The following is a 21,626-nucleotide window of genomic DNA, read 5'->3' on the forward strand; positions in this document are numbered from 1 at the left end:
TGCCAGCAATTCAAAAAAAATTAGTTGTACAAGACAGTGAAGAAATAGGTAGGTTTCTTATTTGGAAACATATTAGCTCAAAGTCCTATCTATGTTCAGTTAAAACTGTGTCCATCAATTTTCTTGATGTGTATTTATGGAGAAAGAGAATTCCTGAGACTTCCAGGTAAATTAATGTGGTGGTTTCAGTCTCTGTCATCAGCTGACAGGTTGCTCTGGAGTTTTGAGATGGAGAATGGCTGTTACAAGTGGCCCAACTTCCTCACTTCACTCTCATGCATGAGCTCAGATGCAAGAAGCTGAATAGAATGGAATGAAAGGAGAAGTTATTCGTGCTTTGGTGTACAAAAGCAAAAATGCCACAGAGCTCAGTTTATGAAGGAGGAGGAAAGAAAATTTGTGTGTAGAGAGATACCTGATCTTTTCTTTTTTTCCACAGCAGGAAAAACCCAAACTCTTGGAGCCATTGGATTATGAAGCTGTTATCACAGAGATCGAAAAAAATATTGGGGACAGCCAGTTTAAGGATCTGATATTATTCCCTGATGATGACTTTTCAGTAAGTACAAGGCAAATACGTGTTATTCCTTTGCTTAGGTTTGTTCTGTTCATTGAGTGAATCTCCACTGCTAGAAGGAGAGCCAGAAAGAGCTCTCTAAGATTTTCTTAACTCATGCATAATGCCATACTTCCCTCCCACCAAATTCCCTTGGCTTTTGGGTTTTTTTTCTTCTGACATTTATATATGCATGACTTTACTGCTCAGGATTAGATAAAGCTTGAAGCCCTGGTTGTTCCCAGATACATTTTAGGAACTCACTAACATGTTATTCTACAATGTAGACTTGTCTGTTTGCTCAGCCCAGTATTAGTTTGGCCAGTCCTAGAATCTCTCCCTACTGTTAGAGTCTGATCTAATCTGTGACTTCTGATCCTGTTCTGTTTGATGTGTTTGGTCACTGGGTAGTCTCTGGTGCTGAGAAAAGCTCTCATGGTGGAACAGTGGCTGGGGAGGTGTTTTGCCAGGCAAGTGCACGGGCAGATTGCCTGCATTAAACAGCAACTTCTGCAAAATCACCCCATCTTTGTATAACATTTATGTTTTGATGAATAGGCATTCTCTAATGGAAAGACATTTCAATTTGTGACCAATTGTAACTGCTCTGTGAGGGCCCTTCCCATCAGCTCATGGCACTGCTGCTGTCCTAGGAGGGCAGCTTAATCTAATCGACTGCTTTGTTTTACTAAATGGCTCTATTTCCTTGGTGGCATTAACTGAGTTAATGCGCTCATGGGATTGAGAGAAGCAAAACAGAATAGATTTCCTCATTATTGTTAATTCCTTTATCCATTTTGCACATTTGTCAATTTACGAAATTGAAACTTAGCATTACAAAGCTGACTAGACATACTATGTGCTGTCACAAGGCCCTTGAGCCCTTTGATTTAGAGTAACTGAGCTCAAGTCCATGGAGCAAATCTTTGCAGTGAAAGAAGAATCTTGTCCTACTGCTGAGGACCTCTGTCTGTCAAGCATATTTTCATATCCTTATTTTCATTTTATTTTGAGCAGTCGTTGCCTGGATTTTAGTAGCTAGTTCTATTTTGTTTCCTCTGTGTTATGCTTTGCAACTATTTGGCATAATCTATTTAAATTAAAAAAATAATAAGGAAAAATAGATTGAGACAGATGAGAGAGGTAGTTGCATGGCAGAGGTGGTCTATGCTCACAGAAGAGCAAAGACCATGGTAGACAGGATCCATTTCCTTGCAATAAACCTCTCTCATCTTTGTTATCTCCTGTTGAAGTCAGTGTCAGTAGCAAGAGCCTGTGTCACCAGACAGGACTGCAGGGCTTTTGTCCCAGGCAGGTTTTCCAGTTGCAGAGTATCTATTTACAGTCCTGCTCCCTCCTGCTGAAATATTACCTGAGCTCAAAAGTCTGGGTCAGCCATTTGAGTAGAAAGAGATCCATGTCTGACTGAATTAGGAGGTGCCCAGGCTGTCTGTGAGTGGGATTTAATGTGATAATGCCTGAGGAAATGGTGGCCAGCTCTGTTTAACTCCTAATGATTACACTTGCTGTAGACTTTGTGTATCAGTGTTGATATAGCCCTAGTTTGGGCCTGTGGGTGAGCACATCCTACGGGCAAAAGTCTCTTCAGAGTGAAACTCCAACCAAAAGAGTGGGCTGAAGTGGTGAACACAGGAGAAAATTCTACTTTCAATAATGATTTCGTATTTTTGGATGTACTGTGTTCACCGCATGTGTCAGTTATGGGTGAATTACTGTAGTTGGTTTTTAATCTCAGATTTGTTTCTCCTTTTGACGTGTATTCAGAGAGTGCTGTTGTTCTCACAAGATTTCCACTGGTCATTTCCAACATCTTATGTGAAGTCTGTGGAACAGCAGAGAATTCTTTATATCAGTTTGAGCCTGATAGACCACATTCCTCCATTCCCTGCATCTCCACAGAAGAGTACAAGTTGTATACATTACAGATGCCTTTTCTGGTTTTATTTCAGTGGGGGGAAAGATATTTCACTTCTTTTGTAACCATGCTTAATAATCCCTTAAAAAAAAGAAAGGTTCAGATCAGTTCCACTTCTTGTGTTCCTAGCAATTCCTTCCTTATAACTCCTTTGACTGCCCAAAGTCTATTTTCCATTTCAGAAAAAGCCTGTCAGCTCAGCTTCATTTTTCACCTATTCCTGGGTCCCGTGAACAAATTTCCCTTCTCTTGCTGTGCTGTGAAATAGTGGCCAGTGGAAATTTCTGCAGCCATACATCAGTACAGAGCTTACACTGAACTTCTTGGTGGTATTGAGGGAGCTGATGGGCTTCCTGCTCTGCTTAGAAAAAGCTTGGTGATGATCTTGGTAGTTTTGCATCCCCACCACTGGGTTTCTGTGCTTCCTTCACCTTCTGTTCCCCAAACCTGCCCACACTCTCCTTGACAACTGGAACTGCTGCTGTATGGGATTCCTATTTCTCACTTTTCTGCTGTGTGTTTGCCAGAAAGAAAGCCATGAAGGAAGTGTTACACCTTCCTTCAAGTTGGTCTAACTCCCACCTTTAGCTTTTGACATCTTAGTGTTACCTGGATTTGTTGTCATACATCTGTACTTCTGCTCCTAAGCACTATCATATATCCAAACAAAATACTTGCTGTGTCCTTTCATAGGTATTTTTTTATCTTATCTTCCATCCTTTGGAAATTTCCCAAACATCAAGCTGTTTCTCTTCAAATCTCCAGGATCTGAAGTCTTGCTTAAGATCACTATTGCTCTTCCCTAGTGGGCACAGGCTCAGCACTCCTTTACTAATAACTTTTCTTGTGTAGAGGTTTAGTTACTAAATATGTTAATGGTATGTTGGGAAATATAATTTAATTGTTTTAAAAAGGTAGATGAAAGTATTTAATAGTCACTTAAATTTGTATAGTATAAAAGCATGTTAAACTCTCTGGGTCATGAAAATTTTGTTCCTCCTTCTCACGTATGACTTTCCTAAATCTGTTTGAAAAGCAGAACTCAGACTTTTTTAAACTATTTGTATAAATATGGCTGAATGCCTGGTTTTCAATCTGCAATAGAAACAATAATTCATAGCCTAAATTTAGGACAAGTGTAAGATGGCAAAACTAGCCTGCATAATGCAAAAGCTATTGAAGATCAGTCTGGTGTGCTCCTGACTCTTTGGGCTTCTGAAAGCCCACCTGGGAGCCCTGTTCCCTCCAAGCATCACAGAGGCCTTAGGAGAGGGGCTGAGTTGTGAAATTGCTGTACTTGCCATCACTGCAGGCGTGATTGTTTCCAGGCTTCTTTTTTTTGGCTCTGAACAAAAGCCAAAATCTCCCTATTTTTCAAGTTGTGAAACCTCCACTTTCTAGATGCTGTGCAGGGACAAAAGTTGTTCATTTGGATACAGAAGTTCATAACAGAATCAGATGCATCTGTAAGAGGAGGCAGCAAGAGTCATCAAGGACTCTTAACATGAAATGTGTGTGCCATAGGGGCAGCTGGAAGTGCAGGCCTTGGAGCCTCCTTGGAAAAACCCCTGGAAACCTGACTGTTATTCCTAAGACCAGAAGAGTTACAGTGGTGAAATCATGAGTTATTTCAAATAGCACATGATGTAGCTCCCACTTTCCATGTGAGTATCTGCTCATTCTTAGAGGAGCAGAAATTGAGTCCATTACTCTCATGATTAATGAGGTTATGGGTGTCCTTGACATGCAGGTTTGCATGGGCTGGCAGGAGCAGGACAGTGAGAGGTATCTGGACTCCTGGGGAAGCACTCCAACGGTTTAAGTAGAGTGAGATAATACAGCCAGCGAAGCAAGCTGTGGGCAAAGCATGAATGTGATTCAGGGAGTTATGAGGCAAAATCTATCCTTTAAAAGTGCTCTGTTCCTGCTTTCCTTTCTCTTTGCTCCTGCACAGGTGGTGAGGTCTGTGCTGGGGCTGCAGCCTGTCAGGGAGCTCTGTACCACAACAGCCTCTGCCCCGTGGTATTGGTACAGCACAGCTGCATCTTGGCTTCCTTTTTGTTTTGGTGGACTATGCCATTGCATGTTTTGGTAGCGTTAAGTAAATCTGTTTACTTGGATGAAAGTGGGGCTGAGCAGCTTTTCATTAGGGAGCCTGAACCTCAGTGTTGGCAGGGAGGAACACGTGAGCCTGTGTGTGGTAAGGCCTCTCCGAAGGGTGGCCTTTGCAGGAAGTAAATATCATTGTTGTTGATGCATCCCTCTAAAGATTTAACCACTGCTAAAGTGCTTTCAGACTAAAAGCTGTTCGGAATAGATTCAGACTGAAAATGTTTGAAATGGCTAATGGAGTTTGAACTCCATTTTCAAATGCTAAATTCACCATGACACTGGGAAGTAGTGACTGCCTGAAAACATTATTCCTAATCAGTGCTTGAGAAGGAGCAGTATTAACTTTGGTGTTTCGCTGTAGAAAGTGAATGTGGCAAGAGAAGGTGCTTGGTCAAATTGCAGTTTATAACTCATCCAACACCTTGGGCCAACAGCTTATGCAAATAAGACAGCCTGGCAGTGCCAAAAATCATGGTTAGATATAGGATATTTATATAAAATAAATTAAAAATAATTCAGAAGAATTACAGACTTGAATGCTTTAGGCTGATACCTGCGTTATTTGATTACCACAGTTTACATGCACAGATGAGAGGGTAATTGGTCTCTGGCTTTAACAAACAATTGCCATGATTGCCTAAACATTAGAAAATTAGGCTGAATTCGCAGCACATTTACAAATACTGAATTCTCTAAATAAAATCCCTGATATTTTGGATGACTGTTTCAGAAGCATATATTCTGTTGTTGAAATTTAGTTCTTTTCTGAATAAAGCAGTTTGGGTAAATAATGCCATGCCTGATCAGCCTTTAAGAGCATTCAACTTTGGAAGTAATCAACTATGAACAGGAAGAGCCTTTGTGGCCAAGCTTCTGCAGCTAAGTGGTTAAACATAACCAATTCTCAGAAGGGAAGTGCTTTGAGTTTTTAACACACGTTTAAATATAACAGTATGCAACATTTTCCACGTCCCAATTCTTTGTAAATAAACCTGTGATATTCTTTGTCAAAGTCTACAAAGGCAACAAGCCCAGTGTTACCTGATTTCTCAGGTTTGCAGAGCTGTGTTTCTTTCTTTAAAGTGAAGACTTGTTGGGAAGGACAGTGGGGGAACAGTGGGCTTGGGTTACCTGTCTTGTTCAGCTACAGTATTTTTAACAGGCTGTGTAAGGAGGAGAGGGGGGCACAGTGGCCCCACTAAGACAAATATTAGCTCTCTCAGCCAGTGTGTTCATATCAGTTGACAAGAAGTGTTGTATTAGGTAAAAAAAATTGACTGTCTCTATGTTTTACCTGTAAAAAAAGATACTGGAAGCTTTGCAGATTCTGTGCAATATGTGGAGCAGGCAAGTTTTGCTGCAGGCAAGCAGAACAGGTCTCTCTGAAGCTTATTCACCATCGTGCCAGGGTCAGTGTGAGGTACAGGTGCCTTATATCTCTTCTCCTCTGGCCTTCCACTCTGCCCCAGTCTGGGAGGAGCAGAGGATCTTCAGCAGTGCTGTGTGTGCTGAGAGGACAGTGCTTTGTGGCTGCAGGGCCCAGCCCTGGGAAAAGCTCCCTATCATGGGCCACAGGAGTACTGCAGACTTTCCCTGTACTCAGGGATTGTGTCTTGTTGTGACTGCCTAAAAAACGTTACTGCTTAAAATGTCAAGTATGTGTGAAGTAAAAGGAATAAGGTGCATTTCGGAGACTGTGGGTGCTGCTGGGAAGTCCCTAAGCAACCAAGAATTCAGACATCTATTACTAAGCATGGCCTGAAAATTCATACTTCTCTGTCTTCTGTCTCCTTTACTCATAGATTCAAAGATTGTGTAAATGACTTTGTGCAGGCATTGGTAACACAGAGCCCAGGAACCCACACGTAGGAAACTGTGCTCAGTTTGGCAGTGGGATATTTTTTCACTTTCTCGTGTCTATGAGGCCACCATCATTTTTTGTGAGAGCCATGGTTTAATCATTTTGTGTCCCGAGCTCTCTGGATGAAACAGCAAAAGTTTGGGGAATCCCATGATTCTGCCTTAGTGATAGGTGCCTTTCTTTCATAACTACTCATGTGGAAAGTGATGGGGGGAAATCAGAGTGGTTCATGTAAACCCTAAAGAAAAATGCAGTCAATAATATCCAGGCACTCGTTGTGTAGTGTTTGGGGGCTTCAATTTATAGATAGAAAACATCACCTTTTAGTCTGAGGATATGGAGGAGAGCCTCCAGGGACACAGTAGGTACTGCAGGATGCTTTATGGTATTAGTACTTAGTGATTCTTCATACTAAACCAGTTGCATGCCACAGGCCTTCGTCTGGAAATCATGGGTCTTTCTGTAGGAGAAGAGAAAATGTGTTGGGAGGCCAGATTTGTCTGGCTTTCAGTTCTTTGATGTCTTGAATGACAGAGTTACTCCATTGTAACTGAGAGCATATGCTAGGCGTTGATTTTGTTTGTTTTCTTCTTTTATGGCAGAGAAGATGAGTGGGACAGATCTGTAGGTTAATTGAAAATACCCCAAAGCTTCCTCTTGTGAGCCCTGTGTGAAGTGGCTGCCTTGGGCAGCCCCAGCACGGGGGCCCTGGGTCACACAGCACTGCTGGTGGCCCTGGCCTCTTGCTGGCCTGCTGGGAACTAAGAGAAGCTTGGCTCCTTGTAGAGAACTTCAGGAGATCCACTTCTCTCTGTGGTTTCCTGCTCTGGAGCCTGACAAGACAGCTCAGCCAGTAGCTACTTTCAGAAAAAGGGCTCAAATTGTGCAGGCTCTGGAGGCTGGAAGAGGCTGCAGACAGTACCAGGAGTCCTTTGTCAGCCCTGTCCTGCTGCCTGTGCTCACAGGTGGGACTGTCCCTCTGAGAAGCTGCTGCCTGGTTCTCCTTGCTTTCCAGCCGCTGGCCTGTCCTGTGGCACTGCTCTTCCAGCTCCTGGAGTGACTCTGCTCCTCTCTTCTCCTTTCAAAAGAGTCAAAGCTTTTAGTTCTGTCTCCGCAATTCCTGGCCAAAAAGGCATGAGGTGGAGGAGGGAAGTGGAGGAAGCAAGTATCACTGTTGGATTTGGCATGTATTTCTGGGGGAGGATGTAAGGAAGACTTGACTTTTTTTTATCAGAAACCTCAGAGACTGAAGGAACTTTGCTTGGAACTGTTTCATTCCCAGAAATCTGCTGGAACACTGTTCTTGCTTGTAATTAATGCCTTCGCTGATAGTATTGAATAGTGTGTGTGGGCAGGAGCTGGGTTGCAGTTGTTGGTATGCATGTGTGTTGGCTGCAGGACAAAGTGAAAAATGCAAGCCATGATAACAAGGTTCTTAACCTCATCCTGAGACAAAACTGCTGTTCTGTTTGGCTTTGACTGAATTGCATATTTTTTTGTTTATTGTCAGATAGACACAATTTCACTGGAAATCAGGACACTGTATCCTTCTGTACCTGAAGATGCAGAACAAAAAGCAGAAAATTTATTTGTTAGAGAGGTGAGTATCTAATTTTAAATGAAACCAAGAGTTTGGGGGAGGTTTGCTATGTTTATAATTAACATCTTTTTTCTTTTAATATGTTTTAGGAGATTTGAATCAGGTTTGAATTTTGAAGGCCAGTAGGAGGGGGGAGGGTTAACAGCATGTCTGCAGCTGCCTATTGTGAGATGTTTGTATCTAGATAAATTGTAAATGCACTGAATTAGCCTGCCATTGTACTGTTTTCCAGCTGCATTTCCTGTCACCACTAGTCCATTGATATTGATGTTGGTATTTTTACATCACTGTTAATGATCAGTGATCTGTATGTGCTTTGCACTTTGAAAATATTGATATCTTTCCAAAAATAGATAACAACCAATTGGCACTGGCTTAGACTCGTAGGTGTTTTTACAAGGTATGAATCTCATTTGGAGTTGTGCATATGAGGAGTAGGTGCACTGTGAAAGGTGCGTAGGGGTTTATATTTATTGTCAGTATTTAGAATCTGTTTTACTCTACCATAATAGAAAGTTCAACAAGTTCTTTCATGACAGTTAGAGGCCCACCAGGAGTGAATAATTGCTCTACATTTTGAAAACTCTTATTGTATTGTTCCCATACCTGATCTCAGATTGTAGGAGAAGATTTCTCCTCTTGCTGCCTCAGGAATATTTCGTGTTGTCACTGGTTTTATCATTTTGAAGGACTTCAGAGGAGGTGGTTGCAGTGTTCAAAGAAATTTACTTTAGATGGCCCCCTGAACATTCCCATCTTTCATTATAGATGTGCAATATAGCTCACCATTTGCATTAACAAAACAGGCTTATAAAACCAACTTCTAGAAGGAGTTTAATTTCAGCCAACTTCTAGAAGGAGTTTAATTTTGAGCACTTATAATTAGCCCATAAATGTGATGGTTCTCAACCTTTTTTTCACAGATTGGGATTTTTCATACCTCACTTCTGGTCTGTAAAAGTATTTCATATGCACTATAATTGGAAGAGGAAACTGTGGAGGAAAAGTCAGTCACAGACAAACACAGGGATTAGAAATCATGAAGTCCAAAATTAAGCTAATAAAATAAATAAAATTAAGGCAGAAATGAAGCTGTTGAATTGTATGCAATGTGACATTTTACAGGCTGGCCCTATTTCTTTTCAGCAGGTCTAAAAAGAGCAATAATAATTTACTGCCAGCTCAGATTGCCTGAATTTTGCCATCTTTGTTAATCTGGCAGCAGTGTTAAAAGATAACATAGCTTATGGAGTTATCTGCCTTCCCAGAAGCCTCACTGCCCTTTCAGCACTTTGGGGTCTGCTTTTTCTTTTAAGGTTCCACAAGTTGCAAGGCCAGCACTGCACTCATGGCTTTGCAGAGAAAGTGGTGGATCTAAAAATGGAACACGGTGCACAGTGCCTGGGAGTCATTACAGCTGAGTACGCCAGGGGGATGCTAATGGCAACCTGGTAAAACACATATTGAGGACATCTATTAGCTTTCTCTGCAGTACCAGTGAGCCAAGGGGAGGGGGAGAGAGGAGCAAAGCAGTGGAAAAACACAGTACTAGAGGACTAAACCTGTGCATGGAAGAGTAGCAGGGTAAAGACCCCGTTTAAAGTAGTAATCCATATGTTGCAATTTGCCACAAAGCCAATATATATATATATATATATATATATATATATATATATATATAGCTTTTGTACATATATATACACACACAGTATATTAAACTCTATGGAGAAGAGGGTTTCCAGTCCAGAATTAGGCAAAACTAAGCATGGGGTTCTGTGAAGATCTGTGGTTGTAGTGCCCTGTAGCAACTGCAGACATGTGTACTGCCCTAGCAGCAGCCTGTTGTCTTTATGGCAGTGTTCAGCCCTTTAGGATAGATGTACAGGAGTGGAGTTGATGGCCTTCACTTCTCTCTTGGAACTGTGGAAAAGCCAAGACTTCACTCCCTGAAGGAGTCTTTCTTCAAATATACCATGATATCATGAACAGTGAAGGTGTCCACACCTGACTGACTGCTGGTCACCTGGACTTGTGGCAACCCAGGATCAAATGCCTAATTCCTGATGAGACTCTGGGGAATGTACAGCTCCATTTGCTGAAGCCATTTTGGTATCAGCTGTGTCTGACTGCTCACTATCTCAGCACTTCAGCAAGTTGAGACAAAGGCATGGAGCAGGTTGGTGAGCTGCAAAAGAAGGATCTGCTCTTGGAGGGGAAACTAATTTCCTCTGTATGGTGCAGGGTGAGAACATGGCACTGAAACAGTTTCAAGACCTCAGATCCATGATCTCTTGCCTCATTCTTCTGGGTGCTTGGTGCTGTTCAGATGGTCTTGTCTACAAGACAAGGTCATTTGTAAAGGCTTGTCAGAAGTCTGTGATAATGCCTTAACATCCTGTCTGTTTCTCCCTGACTGTGTGTTTCCCACTGGTGACAGTAGCAAAGCTTTTCCTCCACCTCTAGCCCTTTAATTGCTATAGCCCTTCAAGGATGAGGTTTTTTTTCCCCAGCCCTTACCAAAATCCATACAAAGGCAGCTTGGGGATTTGATCAGATTTCCCTTCCTCAAGCAACCATGAACAGTACTTAGAGACACACCAGGAGGGCTCAATTGCCTGGGCAGGATCAGTTTATAGATCCAAAAGAGCTGGCAAGACAGATGGAGAAAGATGAGGCTGATGCTGCTGAGGAAAGCTTTCAGTATTGATGGCATTTGATGCTCTCCACCCGTAGTGGAAGGTTTCTGCCTCTTGTTGTCTATTCAGTTCTCTTAATACTGCTTTTGGAATAGATGCTTTTGGATATCTCAATAACTCAAAACTTTCCCTATGGGGGATATTGAAATGTTATTGTAATGGGTGAGGCAGAAGAATTGACTTTAAATAAGATGTCTGACCATCTCTGTTTTGCTGAAATTGTAAAATGAAAATCTAAACCAAAATAAAACTAAGGTGACAAATAAATAATCCCTCAATAAGTATTTTATGCCTGCAAAGAGAATAAATATTTTACATTTTATGATTGCTTAATATCTGAGTCCCTTTATTAATTAATACCTAAGTATTGGCTATATTTTAAAGTTAATACTTTGTGAATTGATTATTCTTATACCTGTAGTTGTATTAGGATATTTTCCTTGTGGATTTTTCCACCTTACCTTTTCTTAGGCAGGACGAGCCTGAGGAACTAAATCAGGTTCCAAAAAAGGAGAAGTTTCCAAAACTTTTAAAGCCAGAATAAAATTGTCTTCAGTGGCTTGTTGTTTTAAGTATTCCTAACTTCCTTTATTATGCTGTTTCCTTCCAAATTCTGAATTTTCTCACTCGTCACAGTCTGCTGCACGTCTGCTGCATTTGTGCCAGTCAGCATTGTCCTCATGGCCCATAATTTTGGCAAAAAGAAACATTCACTTCGCTAGAAATGCAATAAAATTCTTCCTTTTAGACAATAACAACATTCCTAATATCACCTTTCCTAAGTCTGTATCCTGAATATGCAGAACAAATGGGAATTCTTGGCATCTTCCCCACATTTCATTTGGAAATACAAGGGGATAGTGCACTTTGCCATTCAAAGTTACATTTAGTTTGAGGAACTTAAACTACCTAACTGCAACATATTTAATCCCATATTGGTTTGCATGAAGTCAATATTTTCAGGAAGAATTCAGGCATGGGCACACAGATACTTGCTGTTTGTATCCGTCTATCTATAGGAATAAAATTCTAGGTATATGTAAAAAAAAGCAGAAAGTAAATATTAGTTGTCAACTCTCCTTTAAGAAATGAGTTTAAGCCAGGTGATCCTTCCCAAAAAAAAAAAAAAAAAAAAAAGGTGCTACTTGGATAAGTTTTTGGGAAACATGTTTGCAGAGGGGTTGTCCCCATGAATGAGGAGGTGTAGGAGCTGTGCAGGGGCAGAAGGAGTGGTCTTCGTGGGTGAGAAACAAATTAAAATGAAATAGGTGTGTAGGAATATTGCAATTTCATTCAGAGAATGATGTAGTTAATTTTGTCTATGATAATACAATGTTAATGTGGGCGCTTCTGAACTTTCCGGTTGAGGTTTTCTAGATACGCAAGAGGGAGTTATCACTTGCAGTAAGTTCGCAAAGCCCTTGCCACTCATCTGAGGGAGTTTTTATTTGAGATTTTGCAGGTTGGGTCTATAGGATCTGTAAGTAATTATGAAGCATGAGATTTATTAATTACAATGTAAAAAAGCCCCAGCCTCTCCTATATAACTTCTGAAAGTTATATAGAAGTTGTATTCTCCTATATAACTTCCCATAGAGTTGATTTTGGAGGCTTTTTGATTTGCAGGCTAACCTGCATTGTTCTTACCTCTTTCAAATTCAGACTAAAATGGGAACTCCTGTTGACAATGACACCCAGAAAGTTTTGTTGTTGCTCATCACAGTGTAAATTTTCCCATCTTCAAAATCCAAGTTTTTCCAGTGCTTGAAAGAGCTGTAGTGTCAGGGCTAGACATAGATTATTAAAGAACAGTGAGTCTTTTCAGAAAGCCCAGAAGATAAATACTTGTTAAAATGTTTGATACTTTAAAATAATAGCATGTTTCAATGGGGTTTTTTTGCTTATTACTTGCCTGTGTCACTGGACTTTACTATACATCTGAAGGTTATTTTGGGCACAGTTTTGAGAGCCCCAAAAAGCAGGTGGTGGTTGGCAGCAGCCACTGGTGACGCTGCCATGCCCATTGTGGGTGTGAGGTGTCTGGGGCAGGCCTGGGTGGAGGGCTGGATTTCCTCCCAGAGCGATCACAGCACCTTCCACCTCCCCAAATCCCCACACACCTCCTTCCTTTGGTTGTTGCAGCCGAGGCCAGAGGAGAGAGGGAAGGCTCTGTGAGCAGGGCTGTGCACGTCATGGGCAGAGCAGGGAGCCACCTCTGCAGCTTCCACTGTGGCCGCATCCAGCTCTGGAACATCTTTGCTTTCTGTTTCCATGTTCCTGCATGTGTCTGCCCTGCCCTGTTCCACCTCAGGAACAGCCACTCTGCCAGGGTGAGGGGGCAGAGTTTCTCTGTGCATTGCAGTTCCTCTGCAAGGACCCCACTTGTTTCACAAATTGCTTTTATTGTATGTGCATCTCTGTTTCTGAAGCCCACATTCTAGTGCTGTCTTAGAGAGGATATAAACAGGGAAATTGTTTGTTTCCTATGTGTTTGTCTCACTTCTCCGCTTCTCCTTTTTTTTTTCCTGTTTATTTTTGTGGATTTTTGTTTGTTTGGGGTTTCTCTTGTTTTTTTTTTTGGTTTTTTTGGGGTTTTTTTTGGTTGTTGTTTTGTTTTGTTTTTTGTTTTTGTTTTGTTTTGTTAATTGGTTGTTTTGTTTTTCTTTCCCTGGAAAAGGTTCCTTTCCATTGCCGGGTAAATCTTTCTTAAGTGTCTTTTTCACGGTGGTAGTCATCATGCTGTCATCACCAGAACCAGAGATAAGAAGTTACACATGGAAAAAGTCTGCAGGATTGTCTATCCCTGTAAGGAAAAATTAGGCCATCGGATAAAAACAAAAACAAAAAACCAAAAAACAAAACAAAACAAAAAAAAAAAGGAAAGACCTCAGTTTGATAGGGCCCCTGGGAATGGGCTGTGCTGCCTGTCTGGTTAACAGAGCAGCAGAAAGTTCATGCAAACATGTGCCAACCCTCCCACATCCCAAAACTTCCATTTCTCTGTCTATATTTTTCCTCCCCCACAGTTCACTTGAGCTCAACAGCTCCTGCATTGGTGCCTCTGTTCTTTGCCAGGAACAGTAATATCCAGCTCTAGCCTCTTCATTCTCTGCCTCTAGAGAGAGAAGAGAAATACCTGCAAACCTGAATTGAGGTTTGCAGGTATTGTTCCTCACTGCTAAAACTTAATTTCCCATAATAATTTCCTTTTTAAAAAAAAATCATTCTAAGTCAGTACGGTTAGCAGACGTATTTAAATTTTTTAGTAGGGATATTCTGAAGAGAAAGTCTGCACCCTTTTGTTGGTGTTACTTTTTAAGTCAGCTCTGGTTTCCCCACAGAAGTCCAAGAACAGTGGTAGCTGTTGCACTGGGTTGGCTTGTCTTTTGTGAATTTACTGAGTGATACTTGAATGTGCTGCTTTGTCCCCTTTGATTTTTATTTTGATTAGCTTTTTCTTGGAGGAGCACAATAAACCTTTATAGTTACAAGCTAAAATACTGTGGCCTGCTCTATATTCACAACTGCTTTTTTGAACACACCAGCCTATAATGTTTGCAATAAAAGCCCACATTCAGAGTTCTCTGTGGGCTTTAATTGCATCTGTTAAATAAAATACTTAGTAATACACAGAGGAAAAGTGGTCCTTTCTGTAGAAGGTTTACTTGGTTTACATTTGCCAAGGAGAAGGGGAGTGATGTGTGAATTGGAGATTCTGGGCTCGCCCTCACAATGCTCTGTGAGCTTTTCATTGGCTTATGTAGAACAGGGTATATGTTACTCTTGAAAGAGTATTCTTATAGCCTGAGTGACTGTCACACACATTTAACACAAATACGAGTGTGACCAAGTTGTTTTATGAAGAATCAAAGAAAGTTTGATGTAAAGTGGGTTTTTTATTGTCTCTACTTTCAGAGTCCAACTGCAAACAGTGCTGGAGTGGTTTTCAGGGGTAACTGTGAATCTGACCCTGGCAAGCACAGAGAGAGTCAGTTATAATGCTATAATATTATCTTCATTCTTGGACAATATTGTCTAATGGTCCCACTTTATTCTGCATCCTGTAAAATAATGATGTCTTGTGTCAAATGAGGAGATAAATACTAGATCCACATGGAATATGTTACTGTCTTTGGTTGTGCTGAACTGCCATGGGGAGAAGTGCCTATAAATGTGCACCCACTTCCTTGCCACCTTTTCCACACTCAAGTTTCCACAACCAAGTAAAGCTGTCACAGAAGACTCTGAATACAGAGATGACTTCCTAAAATAATTTGTGGCTACATAGTCTACGTATTTTGCACAAAATCTAAAAAAAGAGATCGGTTAAGTCAGTGCTGAGTAATTTAGACAGCCTGTCTCAGGCTTGCTCCAGCAGCCTGATCATCCCCTCTCTCTCCCTCCAAGGCAGAGACCCCTGTGCAAGCGATGACTCCCATGGGCACTTCAGAAGAAGCTGGGAATGAAGAGAGGGAATACTCCCAGTTGAAACAGTCCACTTTTTTATATTAATTTATAATTGTCCTTTGTGCTTTCTCTGCACAGCTTTTGGTATTTAGACACCTTTGATCCATCTATTACTCCATTCTCTTTGACTCCTGGAGTCTCATGCCTTTGTGTGAGACTGTCTTTACTGTTCCCACCTCCGATTCCTTTCCATCCTGCTGCTGCTTTCTCTACTGTAGATCTCCACCCTTTTCCTTCCTGATGTGCCTCCTTTTCCCTATGGTCTGGGGCAGCAACTTCTACTGTTGGGTTCTAGGCTTGATCCCTCTCTTTCTTCCTTTCCATCTCAGGTGGGCTGGTGCCAATTTTCAGGTGGGGTGTGTGGAGAAAATAATACAATACTGGGGTAAAGTCTGCAGCATACTGTACAAATATCAGTTTGCAATTTACACTCTGAAGAATCACTGGAAATTCTGACATTGTGTCATTTTTCTTGTAGATCTGCACCTTAGCAATAACTACATATTTCATGCATCTTGTTGACTTTCAAAATGTCATGTTCTGTTTAGCTGCATTGATAAAAGTTCTGCATCAAATAAATTCCACAGATATTCTGGTCTATTTGACAGCACAGCCAAGCCCTTCTGTTTAGTTCAAGTTTGGCTTACTTATTAAGGGAGATTGATGTACTAAGAACAATTTCTAAAGGCAAATGCAAAACCAGCAAGACAATTTTTAGACAGCAAAAGCTACATGATGACATGACTCAGCAAATTCAGTGGAGAAGGAAAAATGAGACTGGTGAAAAATTATAATCTTATGAATATATTCCTGAATGTTATTAAGAGGTTAAAGATCAATCCTTAAGGGCAGAAGAAGTAGAGAGCTTGTGCTGCAACAAGGGGGAGTAAAAAGAGTAAAGCAAATGTATTTACAGTGAAAGGTTTAGGTACTGAAACAGGATGCAAATGAAAAATGTGTAATCAATGTCCATGGAGGAAGTCAGGCTTAAACTAGATCATGTCTTTTGAGGCAGTAACTATATAATTTAATGATGCTTCCTAGAAAGCAGATGAGAATCAGTAAAGCATGTTAAATTGCTATCAGCTCCCTCCTCCATCTTGCGTGATGCAGTGCATTTGATTTTAAAGGGAAATTGTGCTTCAAAATATGGAAACACATGACTCTGGCTTTCCTTTAAGAACTGAGCACCCAGCTCTAAAAGAGAAGAATATGTTCTCTAGCACATGGGCTCCCTCAGAACTTTATCGGTTCTCTAGCTTTTTTGAGTCTAAACCCTTGTAGTAATTCTGTTGTTGTTTGTGTTTCTTCTGTTTAGGCTTGTAAATACTACAGCTCCCACTGGCATGTTGTGAACTACAAATATGAGTCCTATTCAGAAGACTTTCGACACTTACCACAGTAAGAACTCACATAACTCACCTTTTTATTATTTTTTTTCCCTTTAGGCTTGTGTTATTTGCTAAGCTTTGTCCATATTTGCACTTTCCTTTGTCTTCTACACTGTGTTTGTTTTACCGTATTTGTAGTGCCTTGCATTTTTCAAAAGGGGAAGCAAAGGTCTTTCAGAAAAGTTCAAGACTCTGCAGAATTCATTGGTATCAACAAACTCCATTAGTGCTGATTCAAATCCTTACAGGCGTATTTGTGTTTTCAAAGCACAGTTGATACAGGAGAGGTGGCTTTTCGTTTTCCTTAATAATGCATAAATGTCACTCACCTTTCACTAGAATTCATTCTCCTTTTAGTTACCCTGTGGAGCAGAGAGTAGGATTTCAGTGTCTTATAGCTGCATTGTAAAGGAGAACTGGGTGCACTGATGGTACAAGGCTGTGGAGGTGTGCTGGTGTCAGGGTAAGGGGCATCTCTCCTGTGCTTGGAGACACATGAACATGAAAATCACTATAAAACGGCTGAGAGGAGCAGGAACAAGTTCCTTGACTTGAGCGGAAAGAAATGAAGAATCTGGTGCTCATTCCTACATGCATGAGTTTCTACCCATACTCTTGTTTCTGGAAGGTTTGTGTCCTTCCCCTGAGGAAGGTTTTAGAGAGTAGTTACCAAAATCAGCAAGTGCCAGAATGAGCTGTGTTAACTGCCTCCTTTCCTGGAGTTTGAGTCATTAAAATCACAACACTGGATGAAAATGTTTTTGCCTGCACATAAGAGAGTAATGAATGGGCACCCCAAGCTTGGGTTGGATGGAAACTAGTACTGACTTCATTGCTTCAGGAACTGATAGAACAAGTCTTATGGATGCTGTGTTCAGAGGGTTTTGCACTGCAAACCTTCCTTTAGACCTGCATTTGCTCTTGTAGGTTGGTGTTTTTATGAACAGCATACATGGTTGTACAAAAAGCCATTAAGAGCAGTTTTGCTAATCAGAGATTATAAACACACCCTTTCTTAAGTACCCAGCCTGCTGATTGGTTTAGAAAATTAATGCATTTAGTGCTCAGGAAGAATGATTGTAGCACAGCCGTTTTCCATTTAACCTTAAATGTCTTCACTCTTATGAAATATGCATTGGGCAGATGTGGGTGCATTACTATGCACAAAAGTATGTTTTAGCTGATTACATACATCTTCTTCTGCAAAGGATATTTTAGTGTGGTGCTTAATGGGATTTGCTTTCATGGGTTCGTGCTCCAGGGGTACCAGGGTGTCTTGCATCTTACTTTTTCCCCCCTCCTAATGCATACATTGTACTGAGGATTATACTGACACGGGATCTTGTGTCTTGTGTCTCTTAGGGAAGGTTTGGGTGTCACACTTGCTGATATTTCAGACACAGAGTTATAGCAGGAGCTGTCTGTCTTTTGTTTGCTGGAAACTCCCATGGCATGGCTTTTGAGCTTGACATACCTTTAACAGATGTGGTTTGAGATCCACCTCATTTTGTATTGTTTCCAGTCTCTTCAACCTTTGTTTGCATGTGCATGTTACAAAATTTGGTATTTTAGACTGAATCTTCTCAAGAAAAATAAAGAGGCGTGATATATCCTGGTCATTATACTGTATTTCGCTGTAGATAGCTCTGGATGCCCACTTTTTACCATTTTTTGTTTGATTTGAAGAAACCTACTGTCATACTTCCAGAAATCTGAACATATTCTTTTATCAATCCCTTTATAGGAAGTCATTGTATTGGCAAACACTGGATGTGTTAAGTGTTTAGCTTTACATCGTGGGAAAGGAATATCATTTACAATGCCAGATCTAACTGTGACCAAAGTAATTCCATTCACTGAGGGTATGCTGAACATCCCTGTGGGCTTTTCCTTGTAGAAACAAGCAAATTGGAACTCAGCAGCTTTCAGCAGTGCTGAAGGATTTCATCCTTGGGTGTGCTTGAGGCCATGCTGTGCTGGGTCACACAGTCATACAACACCTCAAGTAACGGCTGCATGGTGTAGCAGATTTTTGTCAGAGTCATGCTTTCTGAATGCTGACCCTTTCTGACTGGAAAGCAGTTGCTGAGTGATGCTGAGCACTGGGACAGGCAGTGAGCACTCAGCACGTCCACTGCAGTACTGCTGCAGCACCAGGGCAGAGCTCAGCGCCATGTGCGTGACAACATCAAAGTATTTACCAATTGCTTTGGTTTTTCTCTGAGTGTCTTCCTCCTTAGAGGGTTTTCTCAGCTCTTTCTAAGCCTTTAAATTCCTCTCTGTGAGCTCTCACTACCTCTTTTACACCATGTTTTATGCTTTGGGCCAGTGCTTCTTGAGCAAGTGGTCGGGTGGGAAAAGAAATGGGGCTGCTTATTGTGTGCTGTGCTGACTGTCTGGGAACAGAATGAGTTACTAGCAAAATTTTTGCTGCTGCTTATAGGAAACCTGGAACACTTGATAGATATTTCAGGTCTGGTGCCTCTTTTTTGTAAAAGGTGGGATTTGGCTTGAGATTTTTTGTTTGGAGTCCTTTCAGGTGGGAGTGTTTGTGTAAGGATTTTTAACAGCTGCCCTTGGTTGCATTGGAAAACCTACAATGGTTTTCCATCACACATATTCTGACTATTAAAGCTTCACAGATGTCAAAAATGCCAGTAGATTGTAAATGTTCCTTTTATTCAAAACACTGATCAGTGGTTTGCAGTAAATAAACTGCAAAACTGGAAGAAACCAAAGAGGGAATGAAGCACTCTTGTGTTCGCTGTGCGCCTGTGGTGGCATGGGCACATCATGGGGACACTGGTTTTCAAATGGGAAAGCGAAGAGGAGATAGGTATTGTTCATTGCTCTGATCTTCTTATCTGTAATTTATGTTTGAACGAATGAAAAATGAAGAGAGTCAAAGGTTGTGGGTTTTTTGTGGGTTTTTTTTAAATTCTGGAGAACTCAGTCTCCCTAATAAATAATAGCTTTTAGCATGAAAACTTTTTTAGGTTTTCATATCATAACTAAAGGTTTTCAAGATGAGATTTATAATCTTTAGGAAATTGAAAACAGCACTGGAATTTCTCAGGGCACTGAAAAAAAATCTATTTTTTCCATTTAAAAATACCCTTGAATTTTTCTTGTTTGTATTTGGCTGTTACTTGCAGTTTAATTCTGCAACATGAGAAGTAGTCTGGGCCTAAGTACGGTTATTTATATGCTTAAAATTAAGCAGATGCTTAAGTGCTTTGCTTTTTCATACTCAGTTGTGGGTTTGTGTATACAGTATATAGTTTGAGTATACATATCTAAAGAACTTAAATGGTATCACATCAAAAAGACATCTGTGTATTTTGAAAAATTGCTTGAAGGCTGTGCTGATCATACTGAATAGAAAAAAATATTTTGAAATCATGGAGTGATGTAGAAGTTTGAAGATTAAAGTTCTAATGTTCTTGGTTAAGAAATATATTGAAGAGCTCAGTCTCTTTCCTTTGACAGCTTTGACTGGGATATCTCTTTGGAAATTGTTTTGGGTTTGTTTCCCATTGTGGTGGAAGAGCAGCGAAGAGACCAAGAATTGGTATTTTATCATTTCTATAGAACTGTTAGAGCTTCAGAGTCTTGGGGAGAAAAGAGATGCGTGTGGCTTAGGACAAAAGTATTTTTAAAAGTGTAGTGATTTTAAAGAAGACAATGGGACCAAAGCAAAGGGTGTACTGACATTACCATGAGGGTTTCAGTATGGCTGCCTCCCTGAAATAGCAGGTACATGATTTGTTTTTAATAAATAAATACTTTTTTCCCCCACTCCCAGAAGTGAATGCAGACCAGAGAAACTGCCATCACATTCCTTTGAAATCGATCATGAAGATGTGGATAAGGATGAAGTATGTATTCTGGTCTTGCTGTGGGTTGTTTTGTTTTTTTCTACTGGGGAGGTTATGTATTGCTTTAATATCAAATAAAGAGTGATAATGGAGGTTCATTATCTCCTATAAAATATTTCATATTTTAAGTAGCTCTGAAATTAGTTGAACAGCTTTGTCTCATATCATCCCATGTATGGGAGGGCTATTAATAATGTCTTATGTTAAAAGGAATGAAAGAGTGATTATTTGTTATCAAGCAGATATTCACACATTAACAGTTTTTGTCTTAGAATTCAGAAAACAGGTCTGTGCAATTTTAACCTTGTCTTCCAAATAGGACACAACATCCCACTCATCTTCTAAAGGTGGTGGTGGTGGAGGAGGAGGGTTAGCAGCAGGAGTTTACAAGTCTGGATGGCTTTATAAAGGGAATTTCAATAGCACTGTAAACAACAGCATCACTGTTCGGGTAAGGAAACAACATTACTCTTTCTTTATTCCATTTGGGTTTATTTTCCCCACAGAGACACACTTTTTGCCATTGTCACTTAGCTGTTTATATCCCAGCTCTGATTACATTGCTTTAAATGATAATAAAGTAATATTTCATTTGTCTGCAAAATAGTGATTGAAACACAGTCAGGAGTTACCTATTACTTAAACCCTGTGAATAAAGTATCAGAGAAAATAATTTGCAATACAACAATTTTCATGCTTCTTCTTTCCCACCACTTCAGTCATTCAAAAAGCGCTACTTCCAGCTGACACAGTTGTCGGACAACTCGTATATTATGAATTTTTATAAAGATGAAAAAATATCAAAGGAGCCAAAGGGATGTATTTTTTTGGATTCTTGTACTGGAGTCGTACAGGTAAGTTCCAGTTTGTTTCATTGTAGTGTTTTGGGTGTAGGATGCATTTAAAAAGGCAAGTGGAAGAACACGTTCATTAACAGAATAATGGTCTCATTAGCAGTTTCAGAAAATGAAAGCACCAGTGGTTTTGCTCTTTGATTTGGTGCAGATGCTCAGACTAACAAGTTATAAAAAAACCACAGCTGAATTATGGTAGCAGACCATGCACACACTCTTTGTCCGTGGCAAACGTGAGAAAAAAAATATTGTGAAGTGTTTGGGAGGGGTTTCAC

General features: G+C 40.5%; 1 protein-coding gene across 7 annotated transcripts in view; it reads left to right on the plus strand.

The window, feature by feature from the left end:
- Positions 1 to 21,626, plus strand: part of DOCK10 (dedicator of cytokinesis 10) — a gene marked incomplete at its 5' end in the record, with an annotated part of 141,963 nt that overhangs the window by 50,749 nt on the left and 69,588 nt on the right. For 6 of the 7 annotated variants that reach the window (XM_083868214.1, XM_083868215.1, XM_083868209.1 and 3 more), the window contains 6 exons: positions 440 to 559; positions 7,976 to 8,065; positions 16,547 to 16,629; positions 20,425 to 20,497; positions 20,817 to 20,948; positions 21,217 to 21,351. In XM_083868214.1, coding sequence (XP_083724340.1) covers positions 440 to 559; positions 7,976 to 8,065; positions 16,547 to 16,629; positions 20,425 to 20,497; positions 20,817 to 20,948; positions 21,217 to 21,351 — 633 coding nt within the window. The remainder of the gene's footprint in view (positions 1 to 439; positions 560 to 7,975; positions 8,066 to 16,546; positions 16,630 to 20,424; positions 20,498 to 20,816; positions 20,949 to 21,216; positions 21,352 to 21,626) is intronic. The other variant, XM_083868212.1, reaches the window with a different exon arrangement.

This window comes from Zosterops lateralis, assembly GCF_965231275.1.
Source record: "Zosterops lateralis genome assembly, chromosome: 10".
NCBI lineage: Eukaryota > Metazoa > Chordata > Aves > Passeriformes > Zosteropidae > Zosterops > Zosterops lateralis.